Source organism: Pygocentrus nattereri, chromosome 24, assembly GCF_015220715.1.
Source record: "Pygocentrus nattereri isolate fPygNat1 chromosome 24, fPygNat1.pri, whole genome shotgun sequence".
Taxonomy (NCBI): Eukaryota; Metazoa; Chordata; class Actinopteri; order Characiformes; family Serrasalmidae; genus Pygocentrus; species Pygocentrus nattereri.
In genome coordinates this window covers 32,935,424-32,963,038 of record NC_051234.1, presented here as the reverse complement: position 1 = coordinate 32,963,038, position 27,615 = coordinate 32,935,424, and the positions used below count along the sequence as shown (strand labels likewise).

Here is a 27,615-nt window from a genome sequence, read left to right as displayed (position 1 = left end):
TTTTTTAAATGCAGCTCTACTGGTTCTCTTTTCTTTGTTTTAATTAATAAGATATCTGACGGTCAAGAGGCAAATAAAGTCATTCACACTGTTAGAAATGAAGGTTCTGTGCAGGAACATTTCTCGCTCACCAAGGTACAAACAGTGTAAACGTTCCCTCAAAGGTTCTACAGTGGTTCTAAGGTCTGATTGTGGAGCTTATATCAGGTCCTCCAGGTGAAAAGTTGGTATTTGTTCCTTTTCATAACCGAATGTTTTAAAACAGAGCAGTAGAGTAAAAGCCTGGAGGCGAGGCGAGGCGGGGTGGAGTCAGTCCAGCTTAGAACAGATCATTTCAGTGGATTATGGTTCAGTGATGTTCCCTGACCAAAGGTACTGAGATGGAACCTTGAGGGTTCCACCTCAGTGACGAGAGGGGAACTGACCCAGAGACAGTCTAGAACCCTGTAGTATTTCGGAAAGTGCAGAGTGGTCTGACGCGAAATGCTACCTACACAGTGCAGTAAGTGCTCCTAATAAACGGCCAATGAGTGAAGAAAGTCGAAAGTTGGTGTGCCTAATAAACGTAATGCAAGTAAAGGAAGTGTAAACCGATGTATTTGGGCAGGAGTAGAAGTCTCCGATTAACAGCACTCACCCTGTCCAACATGCCCACAATGTATTTGGTATCAGCGAACGGGCCGATCTCCTCGCAGCACTTCCCATAGACTATCGTCAGAGCTTGAAGGCACAGACACTTCATGGCAACCTTGGGTGTTAGTAGGAAACGGTGGTACAGCTCATTAAAGAACTCGTACCTGGGGCAGGGAGGTGGGTAGGACCAGAGAGAGAACAGGGGGAAACACAAAAGTGAGAGAGAAGAAAACTGGAAACAAATATTTGTAAAAATATTCATGCAAGTAAATTAGTGCAGCTTTCCCTCAGCAGCACAGTAACACAGTGAGTGAGAAAGTGAGTGAATCTGTGTGTCAGGATTCGTACGATCTCTTGATGGCTCCAGACTCCTCATTCTCATCCTCCTCCAGCAGCAGACGCAGGTAATAATCCCCGATCCTAATCTCATCAGAAAGGCACTCATACTTCACCTACACACGTACATGTAAAAGAGAACAGTCAGATTAGGCTGGAGCATTTAAACAGACCTGAAACGCTCTTTCTAAAGCAGTTAATGCTGCAACTGAAACATGTTAAATTAATGCATTAAAAGGGAAGTTCCACTTATTTCTCTAAATTTCCCCATAACCGAACGTGTGAGGTGTAATCAGAGGGATTCAGAGCGGTTTGGTGTGAAATGGTTCAGACGTCTTTACAGTGGTGGTGATGGGAACCAGGCGTCGCCATGACTACAACACAGACATAGACACTTTATTTACCATCCAGAACCACCAGAGAACCTACACGAGTCTTCTAAGCTTATATGGAATGTTGAGGATGGAAAATCTGGAATAATGAGTTTTCTTTGGGGACTATTTTGCCGCACAGCGCCCTGCATGTCTCCCTCCACCAGTAACAGACTGATTAAAATACACTTTATTCAAAAACTATCACAAAAATGTCGTTAAAAACTCATTCCTCATCAAGATGAGTATACATAACCATCTCATGTAGGAACTTTCTGCGAGGAGCTTTTAGAGGGGGACGTCTGGTTCCTATCACCACCACTGTGAACAGCTCTGACTCGGTAAGTTTATCTAGAACAGAGCGTTTCACACCGAACCGCTCTGAGCGACTTTATTCACATCTTATTTATTTAACCATGCAGAAATTTTGAAAAACAGGTGGAGTTCCCCTTTAAGAAGAAATACGTTTTGCTCACCCGATTTCAGAAAGTTTTCAGAAAGGAATTTGACCACTTATAGAGTGAGACGCACATTCCGACTAATTTTGATATTCAAGTATCCACACGAGTTAACGAACGGATATCCAGTTAACCGCGAGAAAAGGAAAACACAAGAATCATCTGAAAACACGTTTTATTGTTCAAAACAGCAGAAAAAAATAAATTGAGAGTAATTATGTTGGATGAGTGAGGCTGCCTCTTCAGATGAGCTAAAACTACAGCTCACTGTATAATCCTGGATGCTGATGAGGCCTTATCTTCTACACGAGGCATTTTCTCCTCAGTGGACGAGGTGCCAACGTTAAGTCTGTCAGAGAGATGTATTTCCATTATTTCTGGACCTGACTAACAAACGGCAGTAAGCCTACACAGAAATAAAGCCATGCTACATCCCTAACCTCTTATTCTGAAGGGGAAATTCTGGTTTGTTCATCTGAATTTACATAAACAAATTATTAAATAACTCAGTCAGTGAAATCAGTGCATGAAATAAATGTAGATTTTTATTTTATTTGTTTATTTATTTATTTACTGTAAAAGCCCCTCAGATGATCAGAACGTGTGTTTTCTGATCTCCACATTTCACTACACGCTCACGATTTACTGCTGAGAGCCAAAAATCTGCGCCGCTCTTTGTGTTGTTCTCTAAAAGTGATGTTTCCAGAGCAGATCACTGAAGAGACGCCGTCTGTTTATAGTTTAGAGCCCAGATTTGGGGAAAAACGGGTCGACTTTCAGTAGAAAAACAAACTGAGTTCAGCTTCTTTTATTATAAGGGTTTAAAATGACGTCACCGTCTATTAGACTGGAGAGAAGAGCTACAGCCTCACACGACGCCCAGCTTCTGGATGGAGCTTATGGAGTATGAATGTTATGAAGAACATGACCAAATTTGTCACAATAAGCTTCTTGGAGTACGTCATGGATATCGTCAGTTTAGGTTTTATTACAAAGACATCATAATTAGTCCAACTTACTAGGAATTATGCAGTAGAGTGTGCAAAACACTGAATATAATTCACTGTTGTAGTTGTAGGTTTATTATTATTATTATTATCATTATTATTATTATTATTATTATTATAATAACTGCATATGTCAGTCCAGGTTCTATTTTGTCTGGTCCAACTAATTTCATCTCAGAAAACATTAAATATTGTGACGCTTATGTAGAAAATGTCAAAGCATCGCGATATATTATTTTGGCTGCATCGCCCATCTCTAGCCATACCTCAAACTCCTGGTGATTCCAGGAGATGACATTTGCGCTGCCCAGCTCTCGGTCCACGCTGAACGAGCGCATTTCTCCCTCCAGAGCATCTCGCAGCTCCTCACGAGTCTTGAGGTTCCAGATCAGATTAGAACGTGCATGATCCAGCTGAAACCTAGAGAGAGCTTCATCAACCACTGCTCCAAGCAAATTACTCATATTTCAGCTCTGCAGTCGTCTACCGGTCGGTAAGGCAAACGGACTGAGGGGGACAAGCCGGTTCTGATTGTTTTAATCTAATTGTAATGATCCTATCTACACATGTAACAGGTGAGGTGTTTACTGTCCAGACACTTGGCAATTAATAGGCAATTAGCAGGAGTGCTAAACAACGACCACTAGAAATCTATTTAGTCATACATGCTTTGTGCTTTTTTTAAATATGATTTTAAATTAGTACTCATAATGTCTTGTATTACTGCAAAACGTCATCGTCTGTCTGTAAAGCACTGAGGTGCCACTGGCATGAAAATGCTCTATAAATAAAGACTATTATTATAATAATTATTAGGAATAGTAGTATTATTAGTCATTTTTAGTCTCTGGGTTTTTAAAGACCAAGATCATTTTGCTCCTCTGGTGATAAAAAATAAAAAGTCTGCTAAAAAAAAAAATAATAATAATAATAAGTTTTGAAGTTGCATAAAAGAGAACTTTAAATTCGACAACAAACTCTTCTCTCATACTTTAAGAGACCCTTATTAGTCCCACAACAGGGAAATTCCACCTCCGCATTTAACCCATCAGTGCAGTGAAACACCACATACACACTAGTGAGCACACTTGCCCGGAGCGGTGGGCAGCCCTATCCACGGCCTCGGGGAAGCAGTTCGGGGGTTAGGTGTCTTGCTCAAGGGCACCTCAGTCATGGACTGTCAGCTAAGGGGATCGAACCGAACAAGCCTGGATCAAACCGGCGACCTATCGGTCACAGCGCCGGTTCCCTAACCTCCAGCCAACGGCTGCCCCAAACTTACGACTTATGTCTTTAACTTTAGTCATTTTTTTTTTTATTTCAGAGTAATTTATATCAATTTTTATTTCTAATTTTATTTCTGCCTAATATATGTAAGGTTAAGTGCAATTACATATCTTGGTAAAGACACTCTGCCGGTCTCTCTATAAAAATAGTAATTAAGTAAGTACTTGTAGTAGAAGAGCTCCCAGTTGGCCTCAATCTTGATCCGCTGCCTTCTCTTCCTCAGGATGACCGGTTTTTGGTTCGGGTTCTGCAATCGACAAACGTTTAATAAACCTAAGGTGACACTAGATAAACTGGGATATAAAGAAAAAACTTTTATTTCATGAAAGTAAATGGTATTTTGCATGATATGGTGAGAACTATGGCTATTATAAATATGTTATAGCTAGGGGTGTAAGGAAATTACAAGACAAATGTCCCCGGTCTCATGTCCCAGTCCACCCACTCCCATTCAACCCCAACCCACTGTTTTTTCTTATTCACTCCTCACTGCCCACTGAGCTATATTTCCAAAAGTATTCACTCCCCCATCCAGATCACTGAATCCAGGTGTTCCAGTCACTTCCGTGGCCACAGGTGTATAAAGCCGAGCCCCTAGGCCTGCAGACTGCTTCTACAGACATTAGTGAAAGAATGGGTCGCTCTCAGGAGCTCAGTGAATTCCAGCGTGGTGCCGTGATCGGTCGTGAAATTTCCTCACTACTAAATATTCCACAGTCCACTGTCAGTGGGATTATAACAAAGTGGAAGCGATTGGGAACGACAGCAACTCAGCCACGAAGTGGTCGGCCACGTAAAATGACAGAGCGGTCAGCGGATGCTGAGGGGCACAGTGCGCAGAGGTCACCGACTTTCTGCAGAGTCAATCACTACAGACCTCCAAACTTCATGTGGCCTTCAGATCAGCTCAAGAACAGCGTAGAGAGCTTCATGGAATGGGTTTCCATGGCCGAGCTGCTGCATCCAAGCCTTACATCACCAAGCGCAATGCAAAGCGTGGAATGCAGTGGAGTAAAGCGCCGCCACTGGACTCTAGAGCAGTGGAGACGTGTTCTCTGGAGTGACCAATCACGCTTCTCCATCTGGAAATCCGATGGACGAGTCTGAGTTTAGCGGTTGCCAGGAGACGGTACTTGTCTGACTGCATTGTGCCGAGTGTAAAGTTTGGTGGAGGGGGGATCATGGTGTGGGGGTGTTTTTCAGGAGTTGGGCTCGGCGCCTTAGTTCCAGTGAAAGGAACTCTTAAAGCTTCAGCTCCAAGAGATTTTGGACAATTTCCTTCTCCCAACTTTGTGGGAACAGTTTGGGGACGGCCCCTTCCTGCTCCAACATGACTGCACACCAGTGCACAAAGCAGGTCCATAAAGACGTGGATGAGCCAGTTTGGTGTGGAAGAACTTGACTGGCCTGCACAGAGTCCTGACCTCAACCCCATAGAACACCTTTGGGCTGAATTAGAGCGGAGACTGTGAGCCAGGCCTTCTCGTCCAACATCAGTGTCTGACCTCACAAAGGCGCTTCTGGAAGAACGGTCAAAAATAACCCTTGTGGAAAGCCTTCCCAGAAGAGCTGAAGCTGTTATAGCTGCAAAGGGTGGGCCGACATCATATTAAACCCTATGGATTAAGAATGGGATGCCACTCAACTTCATATGCGTGTGAAGCCAGACGAGCGAATACTTTTGGAAATATAGTGTATAAACCAAACTGTGGCTCAAAAATCGACGTCTGTACCAAAACATGGATTTGGAGAATCGTTACACCCCTAGTTAAAGCAGATGACACCACTACATTGAAAATATATGGATTTATGGGAAAATAAAAATGACATGGAATAATGACAAAAATAAAAATCAAACTGCGTGTAGATACTCGACACCCCATAAACAATAAAGATGCTGAAAAAGTACCATTAATGATGTAATTCTAACAGAAAGGTGAATGACAGCCCTGTTCAATACAAACACACATATGTAAAAGAACCCAACCACAACACAAAGACTCCAACACTCAGTGGGATTAACAATGACGGGAGAACCCAACACTGTATGTTACATGAATCCAAATGTATGACAGTGAGTGGGAGGGGCCCAAGAGAGGTGGAGGCATTCCATTGGTCAGTTCTACTCACCAGGTTATTCCTGTCCTGCTGCATTGATTGACAGCAGAAAACCACAATAAGGGGCAGGGGGCATGGATGGGGCAGAAATAACAGAGAGATTATTGGTCCTGAGGTCAGCCAATCACAATTCAAACAATGATGGTGAAATTTCAGTAAGTATATAAATCAGTTTCAGCATTTTCACTTTGATTGTAAGTAGGTGGCTTTTTGGTGGCAAGTGCGTGACACTGCAGGCTGATTAAAAAGCTTGGAAGAGAATAAAATCAATATGCTTCTGTGTATTTATTTGCACTCAGTGATCTCATGTCCACTAGGGGGCGCACGGGTGGACATTGGCCTATCGCTGATGTCGTCATGAATAAACCTACAGGACAAGGGAATCTTCCCCAACAAGTGACTTTAAAAATTGCGGCATTTAATATAAGTGACGAAGCCGACCTCCACCGGTCAATATAGCACGGCAAGCCCTTTTCCGACAAGCCCTGGATCACTTTGCCAGCCTTCAGTGGAGTGCCCAGCTTCAGACTTTACCGAAGCCTTCAGGAAAACGTATATAACGGCGTTCAGTAGCTGATCTTTGAAGCACTGCAGATCGGCGGAGAAATGACAGAATGAAGCCAAATTCCACAGGTCAGTACGGTGTGACGCAGCCTTTCCAACAGGCTCTGGATCGCATTGCTAGCCTTTAGGGAACTGCAGATTCCAGACCCCAAAATCTTACACATTTTTACCCTTGAGCGCATCTATGGAGGCTTTTCCAAGACGCTCACCCACAGCGAAGATCCAGACAGACTGAGGGATTTAGCACACGAAAATAAAAGCAATAAGAACAAGAAATAATATAACAAGCGAGCCCTGGATCACTTTGCTGTCCTTCAGGATTCCAGAGATACAGACTCTGGAATCACGCATACTATTATTATTATTGTTAACGACGTTTAAGATCTGATCTTTGAAGCCTTGTCTATCAGCGGAAAAGTGATGGAGCAAAGTCAAACTCCACAGGTCAGTAGAGTGTCCTTTGTATGGAGACCTGGATGACACTGCCAGCCTTCAGTAAACCGGAGATGCAGATGCCAAAATCTCCAGGCTCCTCACCTGCTGTCTTCTCTGAAGCGTCTATATTGTTAGTGTCATAATCACATGATCAGCGACTCGTCAGCATCGAGATTAAAACGCCATCCTCAAGCAGTAAAGCTGACAAGCCGACTAGTCTATGCAACCCCTAGTATCCACAGTGCCTCGATACTGGCACAGAAGTCTTTACGATGACTTTTTTCTTGATAAATGTAAACCAAATAATTTATATTGCTAACTGGCTGAACTATACAAATCCCCATCTGCCACTGAAGGTGTAAGTGTGTAACAGGAGGCACTGTGAAGGTCTGAGGGAACGTGACGAGTGGACATGGAAAAGTGCGAGAAGGGTGTTCTGCTCATGCACTGGTTATTAGTGACTTAACTTGCGAATGCAGTGTCCAGTGAGGGCAACATTACCAAAGAGCTGCCCTCGAAAACGTGTGAAGACAAGCTAAATGAAGCAAAGACGGCAGATCAAACACTAGAACAAAAGCCAAAACCACAAAGCAACTGAAGTCGTCTCAACGCAGCAAACACCCAACCACCCAACCACTAGACAAGCCGAAGATGCAGTAGCACAGCCAAAGGAGCCCAGCAGTGCGCTGCTGCAGTACCAACAAACACCAGCAGGGCGCAGAGCAGCACTACAGCTGGGCCTGGTTTCAAGCACCGGATTCAGGAGATACCATTTAAAGTGATGAGGATGCAATGACACACATACAGACCTGCTTTATACAGCTATGGTAGGTCATGTGACTATAAATAAAAATCGTAACTACACTCTTAGAAATGGGTTCTGAAAGGGTTCTTCAGCAAAGAAAATGATATAAGAACCACGAATAGTTAAAGAACCCTTTGAATGATCAAAGTGTTTTTTTCATACTAACAAAACATGGTTCCTTAACAGCAAAAAGGGTTCTTCTGTTGTTACAATGTCAAGCTTGTTACAATAGAAGAACCCTTTTGAGTGCTATACAGAACCCTTTTCAAAAAGGCTCTATACAGAATCATCTATAGCACATTCTCCATCAATCTGAAGAACTCTCATGATACGAAGAACCACTTACGCATGCAAAGGGTTCTTTGAGAGTTTATGACTCTCACTTCAAGAGTTCTTTAGCACCAAAATCACAGGGCATCACGCCCCCTCTCTAATCACACATGTCTGGGAAACCAGAGATAAGGACGCTCAATATCTGATGTTTGAAGCTCCGTAGAACAGCAGAGAAACGGTAAAACGAAGCCAAGCTCGACAGGCCAGCAGAGCATGACGTGTCCTTTCTAACAAGCCCTGGATCTCATTGCTAGAGTTGAAGGAAACTGGAGACCTGGCTAATCAGGCTTCTTGGCTATTTTTCCTGGATCTTCTAAAGATACCAACCATTTGAAAACGTGTGTTTGTTGGGGTGGCGTTATGAGCTCTGGTCCTCCTCATGGAGGAAAAAAGCATGAGAAGGTGACGGGACTGAAACCAGGCCACAGGGACAGAAGAAGCCGAGCGTTCACAAACAGCCAAAACACAGCTCACCTCCTTTTGCGCGATGCCCATCTTGTCTCTCCAGTGCATGAGCACCAGGTCGGCCTTCTCTTTGGCAAATTTCTCCACCTCCTTTGCGGCCTTCCCTGCTATTCGCTGCCATTCCGGTACCTTCGTCCGTCCAAACTGGTCCTGCGTGGACAGACGGAGGACGGAGAAAAGAAGAGCACTTCATTATATATTAGAACAAGGAACTACTGACCATGAAGAACTAATAAGGATCTAAAAGTAAAGAAATGGAAAGCGTCGACGTTACTGCGGCGATCTTTAGGTTGTCGCGGATGTGCATCCTGTCCACGTCTTTCTCTGGTACTGGGTCAGAACTGTCCAGATACGCCAGGAGACCAGTTGGCTGGAGGAGGGATAAAGACAAAGAGCAAGAGAGAACACAGGAAAGGATGAGAGCAGATAGAAACAAAGAAAGATAAGAAAAATGAGACACAGACAGAAAAAAGTCAACAGTTTGAGCTACACAGTGGTCTTCGTGCATCGTTTGGCGATTCTGATGGTCAAACTAGAGCCACCGATATTAGCGGCCAGCAGTTTCACCAGTACTGACTTAAAACTTTGCTGATGGCGTTCCGATGTGCCGCTGGGCAGCTCAATAAAAGGCGCTCTGTATAATTATACGACAACAGAGGCTGAATTTGGTGAATCTGAACATAAAAATGCCATCACGGTATTACCAAAAAACAAAACGCCACGATACCGAACCTCTCGCATGATAATAACGTCATAACATAAAACAACAACTCTTTTTGTGAAGAGAACTGCTGGAAAATAAAAGGTGATAATTAGAAAACACAAGCTCAAGGCATTCCGGCTACCTTGGGTCAAGGGCAATAACTTTAACTAAGGCTGCTGTTTCTTTTGAGATTAAGGAGTGTGGCAATTGAGAAGTGACAATCATATCAGTCAATAAAGCAAAGTCTAACTAAAACTACTGGAGCATAAAATTAAACTCTAAAATTTTAAAATGTCGATACCAATTTTAGGGGCGGCAACAAGTTCAAATACAGATTTTATCGGCCGATATAATTTTACGTTTATATCAGTCGAGCCCTTGATCAAACGTGCCCGATTCAAAGCTCTTGAGGCACTTATTCACTGCAAGGTACCGGCTCAACTCGACTCGACTCACCTATTTTGGCTTTCAATTAGGCAAGTTAGTACCTGGTACCCAGAACTTTTTTGGTACCACCTTAGCTGAGGGTTCGAGCGAGCTGAGCTGATCCGAAATTCCCCACCACTCATACAGCCGCAGCCCTTGTTCAGAAGCCCAAATCAATTAATTAATTAATACAGAACAGCTGCTGCTGTGGATTCTCACCAGGATTCTCTTCAGCAGGTTCATGGCGATGGGGTTCTCCGCAGTCCACAAACCCACTAGGTGCCGACTCAGCTGTCTACAAGACAAGAGTGACAGCCCACAGCTCATCAGGTCATTATCAAGCTATACATCAGCTGACTCAGGTGTGTTACGCCAAGCATACGCTGTGAGATTTTAGCCCGTTATTACGCACGATTTAGACTGAATATCATGACCGGGCCGAGTTTCAGCTTCATCGGCTGTCGTTTGCCGTGCAGCGTGAGGCGCCGCTGGTCTCAGTTTGAGCGGATATCACAGACCGATTTCTCAAAGTCACACTTACAATCACAACCACCAACCCTACGTGGATGAACACACATTAACGAGGCGAGAAAGACGACATTTGTGGTACCAATGTGCACATAAACCGTCCGACTGAACTGAAATGTGAGGTATAAACAGAAATATGGTCATTTTTAGTGTCTTTGTAAAACAGTCTGTGGACCACCTGGTCTTTGGTTTCAGTGCACAGTGTGGTACAAGCCAGCAAAGCTGTTGTAGCGGTTTGTCAGTGGGTAAATCTCAAACGCCCCTCCTTCGTAAACGCCAAGTGTGTGAAGGAGCGCTATCACAGGTCGTTCCTTCCTGCTGCTGTTAGAATGAACAACCAGAACGGCTCCGAGTAGAAACCCCACCACCCCCCATTAGACCTCACACACCTACAGAAGGTAAGCTGTGACTCAATCACAATACATGCACGCAATATAATCAATACTCCAAAATCTCTATAGCGCAGATTTTTTTGCTTTTTCTATTTATAATGTTTATATTGTTAATTCATCATCATTCCCATGCGCAAGATAATCTAATACTTCATGTGCAATTCAGGTAAAATATCCTTACAGAGTGTTTATATAGTTAATCCTTGTGAATAGACTTTGTGAGAAGCATAGAGTTCATATTTTTATCTCATTTTTTGTCTTTAGTGTTATATAAATTGTCTATACTGTAATAAATGTAACTTAAGTAACTAATAAGGTTAACGCCTTTGTTAATTCTATTGTTGTTACTTCTTTTCTAGAGTGCCTTGCTCTCCCTTTGCTGCTGTAGCAATGAATTTCCCAACTGAATTTCTTGTGTAATTTCTGGCTTACACACTAAAACAGTGCACTGTTTGTCCTGTATGGGTTTGTGTACACATGGCTGAATCCCAAATGGCTGTTTATAAGACACATAATGCACTGTTTGGGTGCAGGAGCCACTGTTTTAATTCCTACACTACATAGGGAGCAAGGAGTCATTTGAGATTCCGCCAATGTTTTTGCTTGGGACTCAGAAGTGCAACGCGTTGACTTGAATGAAACGGATTTATTGATAACTTTCCGCAGACAGAGCTGACCGTAGGGGCCGCATGCCCCGTGCAGCATGAGCACCCATGTCACCTCATGTCAGCCAGAAGCAGCTCTTTCATACACAGTAAGAACATAAATCGCCGCTTTTGTCCAGACACGACGGGCCAACAGTGTGAGTCACCAAAGAGCACGATTTCTAAAATCACAGCGTACGCCTGGCTTTAAAGATGTGGTCTGGACGCAGGTATGAGAACATGCATGGGCTGTTTCTCACCTGTTGGTCAGCATCCTCTGGTCAGCGCTGACTGTGAACATTGAAGTGTGGAGATGTCGGGGTAAGGCACCTTCACTCAACGCCAAATCCTGCATCTTGGTGGCTATTTCCTTATCACCCTCCTGAACACAAGCACATATATATATGCACACACCAATCGAAAGCACAACAAACCTAAAAGTCCGCAGAGGAATGCAATCTCACCTCAATGATGGCCTTCATAACCAGCCCAGCCCCCTTCACTATAGCCATGGAGGGATGCTGCAGAACGAGAGACGCAAGCATAAAAACGTCAGACCAACATCAGGCTTTGCTCACACAGCAGATAAAAGTGGCCCCAGTCTGAGCTTTTTCTCGGTGTGTGACACAGACGCGTGTCTCCCTGAATCTGAGAGTCAATCTGACTAATCAATCAGTGTTGATCAGTATCCGATCTGCGGTAATGCGACTGGTAAAAAAAAAAAAAAAAAAAAAAAAAAAAAAAAAAAAAAAAAAAAAAAAAGAATTTGGTAAAAAAAAAAAATCGGATTTGGTAAAAAAAAAAAAAAAAAAAAGAATTTTGGATATGGTAAAAAAAAAAAAAAAAAAAAAATCGGATTTGGTAAAAAAAAAAAAAAAAAAATCGGATTTGGTAAAAAAAAAATCGGATTTGGTGAGAAAAAAAAAAAAAAAAAAAAGAATTTTGGATATGGTAAAAAAAAAAAAAAAAATCGGATTTGGTAAAAAAAAAATCGGATTTGGTAAAAAAAAAAAAAAAAAAATCGGATTTGGTAAAAAAAAATCGGATTTGGTAAAAAAAAAAAAAAAAATCGGATTTGGTAAAAAAAAAAATCGGATTTGGTGAGAAAAAAAAATAAAACAAAAATCGGATCTGGGCCACTTTTACCTGCAGTGTGAACGCAGCCATAAACTCAGTATAATAAGCGCAAATGCAGAATTAGAAATCTACTGAATACTGTTAGCGTTCCTTGTTTGCTCACTGACCTGAAAGAGCTTGAAGAGTGTTCTTCCGTTGGAGGCCACCATCTCCAGCAGCATGTCGAACTGCTGACCTTCAGTCGTTTCACTGTAGGGCGCGCACAGGGCAAAGGTCAAGAAGTCGAGAAGTGCACTGATGACTAAAGCACCTGTGCCATGGTCCTGGGAAGCAAAGGGACGGAGCGAAGGAGGACAAGAATAGGTGAAGACAGAGGGAGAAGACCACACGAAAGAGAGATGAATGGAGCTACGCCACATATTACATACCAACAGGAACATTACAGCGTTGATCACGGATCAATTTTCACTACCAAAAGGTACCAAAATCAATAATTCTGTATTTTTGGATTATAAGTTCAATATGATGTCTACGCTCTCAGCAAAACTGGTTCTATATAACACTACACTCCTAAAAATTACGGTTCTTCAAGGGTTCTACATAAAACCATGAACATCCAGAGAACCCTCTGCATGATCTGCATGTTTCTTTACATCGTGAAAAGGTTCCTCAGACTGATGAAAGAGCTGTAAATGGTTCTATATAGAACCCTTTTCAAAATGACTCTATATAGCATCTTATTCTATATAGAATAATCTACAACACATTCTGAAGAACCCTTCGACAATTCAAAGAACCCTTGGGTGTTCAAGGCTGATGGTTTCTAAAGAACCATAATTTTAAGAGTGTAACAAGGATTCTTTTTCTCAGAAAAAGCAGAACACTTTTAGGTGTTGAGCCATGTAAAAGTGGTTCTTTTAAGATCCATAGGTTCTTCATCATAGAGACAAACTGTTTAGCCAGGCAAAGAACCTATGAATAATTCTTGGAATCGTCATTATTCTCTCTGAGTCTGACTGAGTATGTTTTTTGACACTGTATCAAATTCAGTGCTGGACAGTAACTGAGTACCTGAGTAACTGAGTAACTGAGTAAATGTAATGAGTTTCTGTACTTTAGTATTTTTGGTGTATCTGTACTGAAGTTTCTCCGTTCTGGGCGTCTTTTTCCTTTCACTCCACTACATTTCAGAGTCTAATCTCCGACTTTTTCCTCCTACATTTTGAGAAATCTGTCGTTCCTTTTGGTTTCTGTGTGTATAAAAACGTAACATGTCAAAACGAAAGAAGCGCAAAGCCAGAGCACCAATCAGGGCCCAGCGGTCACTTTGTTTAGAGCTGGTTTTGACCTGTTGGTCATACCGACCCAGTGCAGCACGCGGTTCAACGTCAGCGCAGCAGCGTAAAACTTTGGGAGAGTCTGTTCAACATAAATGATGAACTAACCTAACTTTGTGTAAATAGAGCTCAATATAGAAATATGTCCACATATGCAGTCGAGACTGACGCGGCTTTTTTCTGAATTTCTACAAACACCATTTCATTTTATAGTAAATGAGTTTGGGCTGGTTTATGTTTATGAACAGACGCCTACAGATCAACATAGTAAAGGAGCTCATCTGTGATCCTGAGTTTAAAGCCAGTTTTTATTCAACTTAAACTTGGAACTAAGTTGTAAATAAATCTGAAACTGAAACTTTGCTTGTGTGTAAAAAGTGATTTCAGAGCCACTCGGTTCTCCCTGATGGAAACTGTTTACCTTCAGTGTTTTGTGCTTCTGATCATTTTAATAGACGTCAGCGTCACTAATTAATGACGTTCTATTAAAAGACTGGTTTACCAAGAGAGACGCTGGAGGACTTTCACCTGAAATGAGTTCATGAAGCCAGTCTGGTTATAAAAATGATAACAGGACCAGATCAGAGCCAGAATTACTCTTTTAGTACTTTTACTTTATACTTAAGTACATTTGAAGGGAAATACTTTAGTACTTTTACTCAAGTGGAGGTCTAAAGGGAGGAACTTCTACTTTTACTGGAGGAATATTTTACCTTGGGTCTCTACTTTAACTCCAGGACATGGTTTGTGTACTTCATCCACCACTGATCAAATAATTGTACCAAATAAACAATTATCTTAATATTTTATTAATATGTTGAGATTGATGTAAACGATTTTTTTAAAAACTTGTTTTATGTAATGCTCTAAAGTAAAATGATCTCACTACGCTGGCAAATAATTTTGCTTGAAACAAAATTATTTGCCAGCATATTGAAATTACTTACTTATTAACACAACCATCTTAAAACTAAAATATTGGATTTGTGAACAAAATTTAAGATAATTTCACTTGAGCAGATGCCAATTATTACAGCACAAGAAGAGCTGATGTTAATAACATTCACACAGAACGTAGATAAAAATATTTATTCTTTTTTTTATTATTTATATCTTTTCTGAACATATCGTTGGTACTGCAAGTACTTAAAACACCGCATGTTTGATTACAAAGACAGCATAATTAATCATGTTTAATTGGATTCAGTGCGGCCGAGTGTGAAATGCTGAAAACAAAGCACTGGATTCATAGTTTTGGATAGTATTTTTTAATTACGGCACTACACTGCCCGTTCCAACTTATCAATAAATGCTGTGATATACTGTGTATCGTGAAAACGTATTGAGATATTACATCTTTGCCACGTCGCCCAGCTCTACTCCGTTACCGCAGAACTGAAGTGATTTGAGTGGCACCACAAACGTATTGAATTTCGATACTGAGCTCCAAGACCATCTAAGAATTTTCCTAATATTTACTGCATCATCATTTTAATCCAATTAGCTCAAGTATTCAGTACCACAGCCACCCACTGCGTACCACATTGCTGATGAACTTTTCCAGAAGGTTCTCCAGGAACTTCTTGGAGGAGAGCAGCGATGCCTTGTTCAGCTGCTCCTGCCTCAGGTCGTAGTCGTCGTGCATCGGCTGAAACAGAAACACAGAGGCAGATGGAAACGTGGTGATCGACCGCATTAACACAAACTCCCTTTGGGTGTTGCGCCACTGCGCTTTCACAAAGATTACACGTTATTGCGTCACGAGAGGACGATGAGAACCGCACACCCTCGGTTCCACACTTACACACATCAGGGCACAGAGCATGTCTATAGCAGCATGTGTTATTCCGTTATTGTTCCTCTTCAGTGCTTTTACAGTCTTCACACCCAGCTTCTCTCTGAACCTGAAAAACAGAAACAAACCTTTGAAACAAACTGAGGAAAAATAAACAAAAGACATGACGGCCCAACACAAATCACTCTACATGTTTGGGCTGATATTAGTATGGAGTTATACACAGCAATCCGTTGACCGAGTCCATATCTGGACAGGATCGAATCCACTGAAGACACAACAGACCCTTCATACATCTCAGTGACCCCACGGAGAAAGAGTCAAGATATATGAGAAAAAGAGACAGAGAGCAGACAGAGGTAGATGGATGAAAGATAAATCAACAAAGAAAGAGAGAAATGGAAGGAAAGGAAAATAAAACGATTTATATTATATGCTGAATTAGGGCTAGGCGACGTCTTTTTGATATATTTACAATGATTTTTTTTTTTGGAGATACAAAACAAGACAACATTGTAGACCAGGGGTCACAACTCAAATGTTAAGAAGAGCCAGTTTGTCCTTTCAACAAAAGTCAAATCAATCCACCGTAGGAGCCGCGATATTTTATGTACGTTTACGGAGGAACCGTCTCAGCTGTAAATGTGTCTCAGTGTGTGCTGATGTGCTAGTATAAACTAAAAAATATAGTATGGATGAAAACGCAGACTAACGTTACTCCGCTTTGAGCTGTAGCTCAGCTATAGCTGCTTTTCTCGCATCTCCAGCAGGAAACCTTTCCTCAACAATAGAGCAGTTTCTTGTCAAACATCTCTCGGTGTTCGATTTTTACAGGCTGAAGTCGCTTCTCATTCGCCAGGTTCTTCTTCTAATTTTTCCGTTCTACCTTAAATAGCCCCTGAGAGCCAGAATGTAACCGGTGCACCATTTAAGGGGGAGCGGAAAAACAATCGAGAAGCTGGCAAGAGAAGCTTCGTAACTTTTTTTTTGAGTTTCTCGCTGCAGATTTACCACATCAAAAACATCTGGAGTGATTATAAATGCAAATTCATTGATAATTATAAAAGTCTGTCTTAACATTTATATTTATGGCATTTTGGCTGACGCTCTTATCCAGAGCGACTTACAATGTGATCATTTTACACAGGGGGGGGCCAAGGTGGTGTTAGGAGTCTTGCCCAAGGACTCTTATTGGTGTAGTGTAGGGTGTTTACCCAGGCGGGGATTGAACCCCAGTCTAGAGTGTAGAAGGCAGAGGTGTTAACCACTACACTAACCAACCACCGGTCTTAAGGTCTTAAGTCTTTCTTCTCTTTGCCCTTTCAATATCTACTAGTTAGATGAGACACTTGTCTGCTTTGCTATGTGACCAGCAGTCTGTGCGCCAATCTTCAGGGTTAAATGTTGGGGAATTTGCAGCATTTAAGACCAGATATTGTTTTAAATGTGTGTCAACTGGGTGACCGAAGGCTCAGCAGGCTCATGAGGGCAGTGAAAGAGCCACATGCTGCCTGACCCCTGTGGAAGACATGGCAGTGATCTTAAGCACATTTTAAGGTTTCATGAACTGAGACTCAGCATGTTCAGGCTTACTAGCTAAACAGAAACCTTAAACGATCATGTAGTATTTAACAGGTGGACAGTGCAGTGGATAACACCATCATCCCACACGCAGGACAGCGCACTAGCACAAGAGTGCCGGAACTGCACCATACAGTGGTTGAAGGGGGTCTCCCAGTCCGACCAGTACCATTCTCTTTTACATTATGTGAGCGGCCAGGTATATTGACCGCTGTTGCGGATCAAGTACATCCCATCATGCCGATGGTGTTCCCGGATGGCGGTGGCAGTGGCACAAGTTGCTCAGGAACGTGACAATGAGGTCAAGGTGTCATCTAGCCTCCAAATTCCTCATTCCCATCTCATTCCAATCAAGAAACAACGGGACGTGGCGGAAGAACAAGGCTCCATTTTACAACCGACAGATCCTGCTGCTAACATCTTGGTGACAGACACCACAGGACACTTTGAAGTCCATGCTTGTTTAGCTGGCAATATTTCGGCTCATTAGTGAATGATAATATATAATTTGTCATTTAGTGAAAAGCAAACCTTGATTACTTCTAAACACACTTTTGCCATGCATTACTTCACACACTGCTTTTAATAAAAGCCGTTCAGTTAAAATTACGGCTGTTCTGCTTGAAAACCATTTCAGAAAGACCGAATGAATATCGAGATAATTGATTATCACCAAAAGGTTTTTACCCGTATCGCCCAGCCCTACATTAACTGACTTTTTAATCCCCACTTAGTGGCTAAAAAAGGACATATGAGGGGGAGGAATGCTAAGTATGATGACAATAAAAGACAGGCAGGCAGCTCTGAGGTACAAGAGGAGGGACACGCTGAGATATATGCACTCATAATTACGTTTTTTGTTCGGGTCCTGCCACTTGAACAGACCTTAGAGGGACAGAGCAGCTTCATTACCAACACAGACAGACAGAGCAGAGCATAAGCACAGAGAGAGCAATGGCAGAGAGATGGACAGAGGAATGAAGCAGTAAAAGAGAAGGAAAATAAGAAAAACAACAAAAGAACAAGGACAAAAAAACAGAAGAAAGAACGGAGGCCGTCCCTTCCTCGTCCTACAGAGCTTCACTACTGAAGGTTAAACATGCTGAGCGTCTCAGGGAAGCTGCAGACAGGACAATGAATTCAGGACTCCCAAACAAATTACACTCGCAGGACCAGTAATGAGAGTTAGGGACGTGTTATTATTATAATTATGGATCATTACAGCACTTTATTTTCACTGGTTTTCATTTTTAGCACGACGGAAAAGCATCGAGGGTAAACATGAAGCAGCATTGAGCTGCTATGCTGAGATTTTTGATGAGCTCCAAATGTAGATTTTTACATCCAGGTCAAAAAGATTTTTCTTCTCATGTTCCTATAAATGAGCTCTTAGATCTGCACTTCACCTTTTACATGCCAATTTTAAATAACACTCAAAGCCTTTTCATTTCCTTTTTATCTTTTTCAACACATATTTAACATATTAACCAGATTCAAATTCGGAAAACACCAAGGAGCTGCAGCCCCTCAGGACCCGAGTTTGAGACCGTCTGACGTACTTGGGGAGCTGAGTGAAGGCCTGGAAGCCGGCTTTGGAGGCAACCAGGCGCCGAATAGCCTGGAACTGGGCCTCAAGCTCAGCATTGGGCCCTGCAAGCTCTGCATCCTGGGACAGTAAGGCCAAGATGGCATTGTTGATCAGCTTCTCCTTGTTCTCTGAAAAAAGACCCTGCAACACAAGACAGGAGAGAGAAATACAAAGACGTGGCTAGAGCTGTAAAACATGAGCACATCTTCGTTACAGCTGTGGTGATAGGAACCAGGGGTCGCCATGACTACAACACAAATACAATATAGTAATAATAATCTGAAAAAATGCTCGTACCCCTCCTCTGACAGGACTAACAGGACAAAACTCTCATAAAACAGCGTCTCAGCCATCAGGCAGTGAATTCAGAACCAGTTCATGTAGGAACTTTCTGTAGGAGCTTTTAGAGGGACGTCTGGTTCCCATCACCACCACTGTGAGCGGCTCTGATCTGGTAAGTTTCTCTAGAACAGAGCGTTTCACACCAAACCGCTCTGATGACGTCTTAACAGCATAATTATGTAGAGGTTTTGAAAAAGATCCCCTTTAAAAAGTAAAAATAAAAGTGTACTATTAAAAGAAAAAGACGACGGAATTGAATAAACTTTAATAACAATGTGCTCAAAGAAATATGTCAATAATTTATTGACATCATCTCTACACATTCTGTCTGTAGCTACACACAGCGCAGTCTGAAAGTAACTGGGCAGCAGAACAAAAACTGAGGATGCTAAAAGTCCTCGCAAGAAAAAAAACGTAATTTTGCTTGAATTTTCTGCTGAGAAGGTTCTTGGTGAGCTGTGTCTCCATAGTCCATGAGAACTTGTAATTCCATTTGTCCCAACATGCAAATATGGAAAATTATTATTTTTTTAATTCCTCCATGACAGACCCAGGCAAAATTAAGTGATGCCAGATTGAGAACTCTTACGTCTTGAGTGACGGCGTGCAGAACTCCGCTGTAGGAGATGTTGGCATTGAACCGGAACACCGCGTCGGCAAAGTTTCCGTCTGAGAAAAAAAGGGGGAAAAAAAAAAGCCGTGTCTAAATCTGCCAAAATATTACAATAAACAATCAATTTGGCTCATTGTAGATTATAAATACTGAACTCCTGTATGATATCACACATGAACCATCCAAGCTTCTTGAATCCCTTGTTAAACGCTCAGAAATGACTAAACACTGAGAAACATCGTCAAGTAAACTAGACCATTACTGAGATTATTAGTAGAGTGGTATCAGCCGTACTGAGTACCAGTGAGGCTGGAGTGTTTACAGTCTGCTGTACGTACTAGGTGGAGCAGCGAGGAACCTGAGGTGTAGGCTCTCCACCTCTTCATCTACAGGCATGCTAAGAAGCCCCCAGCGCTGGCCTCTTTGGGTTGGGGCCATCTTCACACACACGTCCCTGTTACCAGACGCCCTCACGCCATCCAGCAGACTTGCCAACAAAGAGTCCCTACAGAAAAAGAGAGGGGGTTAGGGAGAGAGACTACAGGCGAAAGGACACAAATCCTGTCCACGGATAACATCTTTATAGATTTAAATATCCTAAACTGTCCAAACTAAATCTACATGACCATTTCCTAACCTCATAACACTGAAAAGACTGTTTTTGTTACTGTGCCTTTAAGACTGATGTGTAATGATGTGTAAAGCTATGTAAATGATGTCTGTAGCTGCCTCATTCAAAAAACAAACACTCCTTATAACTAGGGCTCACACAATCAAATGTTAATTGATGCTAAATCATCAAATACATAATTACGATTCACGATTTAATTTGATTCTATTCATAATTTTTATGGATAGAATTTCTAGGCGCAGTCAGGGGATGGAGGGTGTCCGGTTTGGTGACCTCAGGGTCACATCGCTGCTGTTTGCAGATGATGTGGTCCTATTGGGGACATCAGGCCGTGAACTTCAGCTTTCACTGGATCGGTTTGCAGCAGAGTGTGAAGCGGCCGGGATGAGGATCAGTACCTCCAAATCCGAGGCCATGGTTCTCACGCGGGAAAGGGTGGAGAGCCTTCTCTGGGTCGGGGATGAGCTCTTGCCTCAAGTGGAGGAGTTCAAGTATCTCGGGGTCTTGTTCACGAGTGATGGTACAAGGGAGCGGGAGATTGACCGGCGGATTGGTGCTGGGTCAGCAGTGATGCGGGCTCTTTACCGGTCTGTTGTGGTAAAGAAAGAGCTGAGCCATAAGGCAAGGCTCTCGATTTACTGGTCGATCTACGTTCCCACCCTCACCTGTGGTCATGAGCTTTGGGTAATGACCGAAAGAACGAGATCACGAATCCAAGCGGCCGAAATGAGTTTCCTCCGCAGGGTGTCTGGACTCTCCCTTAGAGATAGGGTGAGAAGTTCGGTCATCCGGGAGGGACTCGGAGTAGAGCCGCTGCCTCTTCACGTCGAGAGGAGCCAGTTGAGGTGGTTCGGGCATCTGGTTAGGATGCCTCCTGGACACAGGCAAGTCCACCGGGGAGGAGACCCCGGGGAAGACCCAGGACACGCTGGCGTGACTATATCGCCCAGCTGGCCTGGGAGCGCCTCAGAATCCCTTCCAGGGAGCTAGTGGAAGTGGCTGGGGAAAAGGAGGTCTGGGCCTCATTGCTCAGGATGCTGCCCCCGCGACCCGAACCCCGGAGAAGCGGAAGATGATGGCTGGATGGATGGATTTAATTTGAACAATTGGATTTTGTCCATCCAAATCACTGAATTCAGGTGTTCCAGTCACTTCCATGGCCACAGGTGTATAAAGCCGAGCCCCTCGGCCTGCAGACTGCTTCTACAGACATTAGTGAAAGAATGGGTCGCTCTCAGGAGCTCAGTGAATTCCAGCATGGTGCCGTGATCGGACGCCACCTGTGCAGCAAGTCCAGTCGTGAAATTTCCTCACTACTAAATACTCCACAGTCCACTGTCAGTGGGATTATAACAAAGTGGAAGCGATTGGGAACGACAGCAGCTCAGCCACGAAGTGGTCGGCCACGTAAAATGACAGAGCGGTCAGCGGATGCTGAGGGGCGTAGTGCACAGAGGTCACCGGCTTTCTGCAGAGTCAATCACTACAGACCTCCAAACTTCATGTGACCTTCAGATCAGCTCAAGAACAGCGTAGAGAGCTTCATGGAACGGGTTTCCATGGCCGAGCAGCTGCATCCAAGCCTTACATCACCAAGCGCAATGCAAAGTCCTGATTTTACACCTTGTTTGCTGCAGCATGATATAACTGTGACCAACAACTGTGGAAAATGTTTGAAGTTGGCTTAAATGACTGTGACCCTCTCAGATAAGTGTGATGACACGATTATGTAATGATTGTGACAGGCCTTACGAAAACTTCAACGTGATTGGTTGGTGCTAAAGTGCTGTAGGCTAAACAGATTTATCTAAAATATGTAAATTTTCGACACATCCCAAAAAATAATGAGCATAATTTCCAGATACAGAGTTTAGTGATGAGGTGTGAACATTCCCAACCAAAATAGGGAAGGAAATTGGTTTTTCCATGATATGTTGCCTGTTTTTCCCCACTATTCATGTCAGATTTGGTCAGATTCCCAAATCATTTCGCAAGCAGCGGTCAGGCTCAGGTCAGGATAAAAGGTCAAGTTTGAGTTTCTCATGGAACGTTTCCCTCCTTCTGGGTTCTGGCCTGCATTTAGCCCTGCTTTAGTTTTGTCCCCTATTTTTATTATTTTTTATTTCTCTCTTTCTCACAACAACAAAACAGCAACGTGCACAAGCCCAGCATGAAATCAACAGGCTATGTAAAGCTCACCACGGCTCAAAACCTTCAGCATGCTGTCTGAACGCACTGACAGATACAAACACATCATTACAGTTTATTACGTTGATCCATGAGCGGATAACGGCTGTCGCTGCTGCTGAGGAACGTCACACACCACAGACTGATTTAGCAGGTGCCATCATCAGGAATGCGAGGCTTTAATAAGTCTTTGGTTAAATATGAAATCTGTTGGACTGTATTCTGTCAGGCTGAGGTCATAGCAGGATGACCAGACCAGACCAGGTTCTTCAGTAAAGAAAATTATACGATCTAGAACCATGAACACTCAAAGAACCTTTTGCATTATTAAAGGGCTCTTTGCATTGTGAAAGCCTCCTCTAGATCCATGGAGAATGTGCCTTAGATGAATATGGTTCTATACAGCACCAAAAAGGTTCTTCTATCGGTCAGATAACAAGCTTGCCACAATACAAGAACCTTTTTTGGTGCTTGAATACTTTAAAAACCCTTTGCATGATTAATGGTTTCTTTGCATCGTGAAAGACTGATGGACATATGGACATAGCACCAAAAAAGGTTCTTCTATTGGGACAAGCTTGTAATCTGACCAATAGAAGAACCTTTTTTGGTGCTATATAGAACCCTTTGCAAAAATGTTCTATATAGAAACACATGCAACACTTTGTCCATCAATCTTTCACGATGCAAAGAAACCTTTAATCATGCAAAGGGTTTTTTAAGCATTCATGGTTCTACACAGAACCTTTTTGTTCACTAAAAAAATCTTTGAAGAACCATCTTTAAGAGTGTAGGACAAACTATCACACTTGTCCTCTATGTCATGTACCATATGAGGATCAAAGGAATTGAAATTGGTCTAAAGTGGAACAAAACTGAGCTTAAAAAAACAGGAGTCTTAATATTCTGACAAGCAAATTTCCAACAAGGAAAAATCAGCACAGGGACGGGTAAGAAAAACCATGTGCACACATTACCTCTCGGTGGAACAGTACTTTCGTATCTGTCCCCTGATGAACTCAACAGTGAATACCTGAGGGTTCTCCGCATCACAGATCAGAGCAAACACCTGCATGGGCAACAACATTATATCAGCTTTCTCATTAACTACAGCATCAACATTCTGTCCCATTCTTCAGTCCTTAACATGCACTCTCAGAAATAAAGGTACTAGACTGTCTCTGGGTCAGTTCCCCTCTTGTCACTGAGGTGGAACCCTCAAGGCTCCATCTCAGTGCCTTCAGTCAGGGAACATAACTGAACCATAATCCACTGAAATGATCTGTTCTAAGCTGGACTGACTCCACACACCCCGCCCCGCCTCGCCTCCAGGCTTTTACTCTACTGCTCTGTTTTAAAACATTCGGTTATGAAAAGGAACAAACACCAACTTTTCACCTGGAGAACCTGATTTAAGCTCCACAACCAGACCTTAAAACCACTGCTGGAGCTTTGAGGGAACATTTACACTGTTTGGGAATTCCACTGATTTTGCAAAATGTCTTAATCATTGAATAATTTAGATGTGAACAAAATCATTCAGAGTGGTTTGGTGTGAAATATTGGGGACTGGGTGAAAACTATTTTTTATTTTTGTTTATTTATTTATTTTTTACCATTATCAGACCTATGAAACCTGAGAAGACACAGAGTTCACTGGTCTTTTTTGATACACTGATAAAATAATGATATTTGCAGTGTAGACATGGGGTCGTCTGGTTCCTATTACTACAACAGTGAACAAGTTTGATTAGAAGTTTCTCTAGAAAGGCACATTTCACAGCAGACCACTCTGAATGATTTCATGTCCATCTAAGTGGTTCAGCGATCAAGTACAACTGGAAAAACTGGTGGCATTTCCCTTTAAATAAGCACTGCAGAGTACTGCCGAAAAGTAGGGGCTGCTTTATAATCACCTCTCCGAAGGGTTTGATGGTGACGATGTTGTATGAAGCTGGGTCTCTCTCTACCAGACACGTCTCCGTGAGGGCCAGGATCCTCTTTACGGGCTCCTGAGAGAGACAAGGAAAGATAAAACATTTTTTCTTTAGTCTCCATGACGACTGGGGCTTAATTTCGGACAGTATCTATTCCAGAATATCAGCTCCTCCTTTCATCTTCTCATCATTAACTCCAGATCAGAAAACAGCATCACACAAACATCCTAACCAGTCTAAACCTCCTAAATCCTGTCCTAACTTCAGGATGAACCCCAGCAGGGTCCTGACTCCTGTTTAAGGCCCGTTTCTCTGGTTTTGAGGCGGCTGAGTCAGGCAGCGTAGTTCACTACCAGCATAATGAGCTCCATTTATTCCTACTGTAAAACGCGGCTTTCACTGGGAGATGCTTTTCTCTTCTAACTCTGCGTTTTAAACATCTCAGACGCTGCCGACTCGAACTCCACCGCCCCTCTGATCACCTTCCTGTGTTAATGTAGATGATGGAGTATTACAGTGATGGTGGTGAATAATGAGGAGGCGGAGCTGAACGGGTGTCTGTTTATTAGGAGGAGGAACATTAGCGCGCTCGGCTAAAGCGTTTGGGAAATGGAGACTGAAACTGGGGAGCGGCGACTCTGATAAACAGCAGGGGGCGCTCTTACATCATTCACAGCTCAGTTTATCACGGCAGATGTGACTCACATTTTTAACATTATTTTGATTACATGTTTACATTTCAGCTGTGTGTGCGCGGTTGGTTGCTAGGACACAGAGTTGACTGTCGACTTCAATTGGCAATCAAGAACAGATAAAATTCCTAAATTACGATCAGATTTGTTTCTGTAATATGAATTTGTGAAAAATCTTATCTTGACCTGTCAGATCTTTACTTAAGACAAAAATACAGACAAAAAGTTTCTGTAACAGGCCTCTTCATCCAAAACCAGACAAACAGAAGTAAAACTCGATCCTATTTTAGACGAAAAATCCTTCTGACTGCTTTGACTGCAGCTTGTGAATCAGAGACACCCGTGAACTAAAGCAGCACCATCTCTGAAGGAGAGAGAAATAAGAAGTCTTGACAGCGAAACGGAACACTGAGCATTCTCTACAGCGCAAATCAGTGTGTGTGTGTGTGTGTGTGTGTGTGTGTGTGTGTGTGTGTGTGTGTGTGTGTGTGAGAGAGAGTGTGTGTGTCTCACCGCGTGCCGTGGTGAGATCTTTTGCACGACGAACTCGGCGAGTGAAGTGATGCTCTCGTCCGAGCCGTACTTGCCCAGCCTCTCACCGGCGAAGCCCTCAAAGGTCAGAGGATCCTTCCGTAAACGCAGCGTAATCCCAATGAAGTTCCCAGCATGTTCAATCGCACTGCGGATGATTTCATCTCGATGTTCCGACGCAAAGAGGTGCTACAGAGTGGCAACATATAGACAGACCAACAGACATAAGAAACATAGATAGACACATAGAGAGATAGAGTGAGAGAGAGAGACAGACAGACAGACAGAGATAGAATGAGAGAGATATATAGATATATATATAGAGAGAGAGAGAGAGAGAGAGTGCGACAGAGAGTGAGATATAGAGAGAAATAAGAGAGAGAGACAGAGAGATATAAAGAGAGTGTGAGAGAGAGAGAGAGAGAGAGAGAGAGTGTGAGAGAGAGAGAGAGAGAAAAACAACTTCCACCATCACCAGATCTGGTTCAGCAAATACAAAATCAAGAGACTGAAAATATAATAAATACAAATAAAGAAACTGAAGCTAAATATTAATAAAATCTATTTGAAATGTGAACAAACCAAATTTGACATTCTCCTCCCATTTATTTTCAAGTAGAGCCTGAGGGAGTGTTTGTCATTTATAGTCAGGCGTTTCATATTAGAAACAATTCATGTGCAACTACAGTTCATACTACACTCTTTAGAAATGGTTCTTCAAGGGTTCCCTAGTAAAGATAGAAACTGAACTGAACACTGAAAGAACTCTCTGCATGATTAAAGGATTCTCTGCATCATGACCGTGTTCTTCAGATTGATGGATAAAGTGCCAGATAACGTTCCCCATAAAAAAAATCTGATATCTGGCCATAAACGCACATACATCGTGACGGTTCTATGTGGACCCTTTATATACCCTCTATATAGCACCAAAAAGGATCCTTCCGTTGTTATGAGCTTTGCATTATATATTATACTGTATATACAACCATCCTCAGTAAGGCTGTGCAGACAACACTTGTGTATGTATATAAAAATAACACCTTGCTCTATAGAGAACCATCGTCTTTACTGAGGAACCCTTGAAGAAACATGTTTAAGCGTGTGGAGGAAGCTCGTCTCGCAGTTACGTCCTAATATCCGTCTCTCTAACTCACACGACCTGTAAACTCATGGCCAGGTAAACACCGGACCCAGTATTTTCTCAGGGCTCTCTCAAGCCTACTGCCCTCCAATCAGCATCACGCAACCTGTGAGGTACAACGTTTCATTAAGGTGTGAATTTCCACACATCACAGCGCTGAACGCTCACACTCACCAGTCTACTGAAGCCCCCATAGAGGATGCAGAAGCCCCCCTGGTAGTCAGACACCTCAGCGAAGCCCTCAATGGAGCGGTAGTCATAGGAACAGATGACCCGGTTGGTGTGAGGGTCAATCTGGTCGATGCCACCCGGTGTCACCTCCAAACCCACCGTCTTCCGCGTGTCACTCCAGTGATGCTTGTAGCAATTGTAACGCTAAAAACAACAACATTTATACATCACTTATAACACACCTGCACTCTTTACATTAATACACTATTAAAAACAACAACAACAAAAAATATATTAGGTTCATATTTTTCCACATACAACCATTTCAGCACCCAGTGAGTCAGCGAGCGTCATCAAAAGGAACAAAACATCAAACCGTCACACTAACGCTCCAGATCAGGGGTGTCTGAGAGGGCCAGATCGTACTGTCGATACCTGAGAGCTGAAATATTATTCACGAAATATTACGCTTCCAAAATATCAG

At 42.6% G+C, this 27,615-nt stretch overlaps 1 protein-coding gene across 6 annotated transcripts in view; it reads right to left on the bottom strand.

Moving 5' to 3' along the window:
* LOC108442970 (dnaJ homolog subfamily C member 13) overlaps positions 1-27,615 on the bottom strand; it is a 99,864-nt gene that overhangs the window by 38,279 nt on the left and 33,970 nt on the right. For 4 of the 6 annotated variants that reach the window (XM_017723313.2, XM_017723308.2, XM_017723309.2 and 1 more), the window contains exons 6-25: positions 27,135-27,335; positions 25,799-26,005; positions 24,573-24,668; positions 23,634-23,725; positions 20,177-20,343; positions 19,815-19,894; positions 18,855-19,024; positions 15,724-15,823; positions 15,460-15,567; positions 12,750-12,905; positions 11,970-12,026; positions 11,766-11,887; positions 10,161-10,236; positions 9,087-9,182; positions 8,822-8,962; positions 6,223-6,240; positions 4,257-4,339; positions 3,072-3,225; positions 982-1,085; positions 638-797 (exon numbers count right to left, since the gene is read on the bottom strand). In XM_017723313.2, coding sequence (XP_017578802.1) covers positions 638-797; positions 982-1,085; positions 3,072-3,225; positions 4,257-4,339; positions 6,223-6,240; positions 8,822-8,962; positions 9,087-9,182; positions 10,161-10,236; positions 11,766-11,887; positions 11,970-12,026; positions 12,750-12,905; positions 15,460-15,567; positions 15,724-15,823; positions 18,855-19,024; positions 19,815-19,894; positions 20,177-20,343; positions 23,634-23,725; positions 24,573-24,668; positions 25,799-26,005; positions 27,135-27,335 — 2,388 coding nt within the window. The remainder of the gene's footprint in view (positions 1-637; positions 798-981; positions 1,086-3,071; positions 3,226-4,256; positions 4,340-6,222; positions 6,241-8,821; positions 8,963-9,086; positions 9,183-10,160; positions 10,237-11,765; positions 11,888-11,969; positions 12,027-12,749; positions 12,906-15,459; positions 15,568-15,723; positions 15,824-18,854; positions 19,025-19,814; positions 19,895-20,176; positions 20,344-23,633; positions 23,726-24,572; positions 24,669-25,798; positions 26,006-27,134; positions 27,336-27,615) is intronic. The other 2 variants (XM_017723311.2, XM_017723312.2) reach the window with 2 other exon arrangements.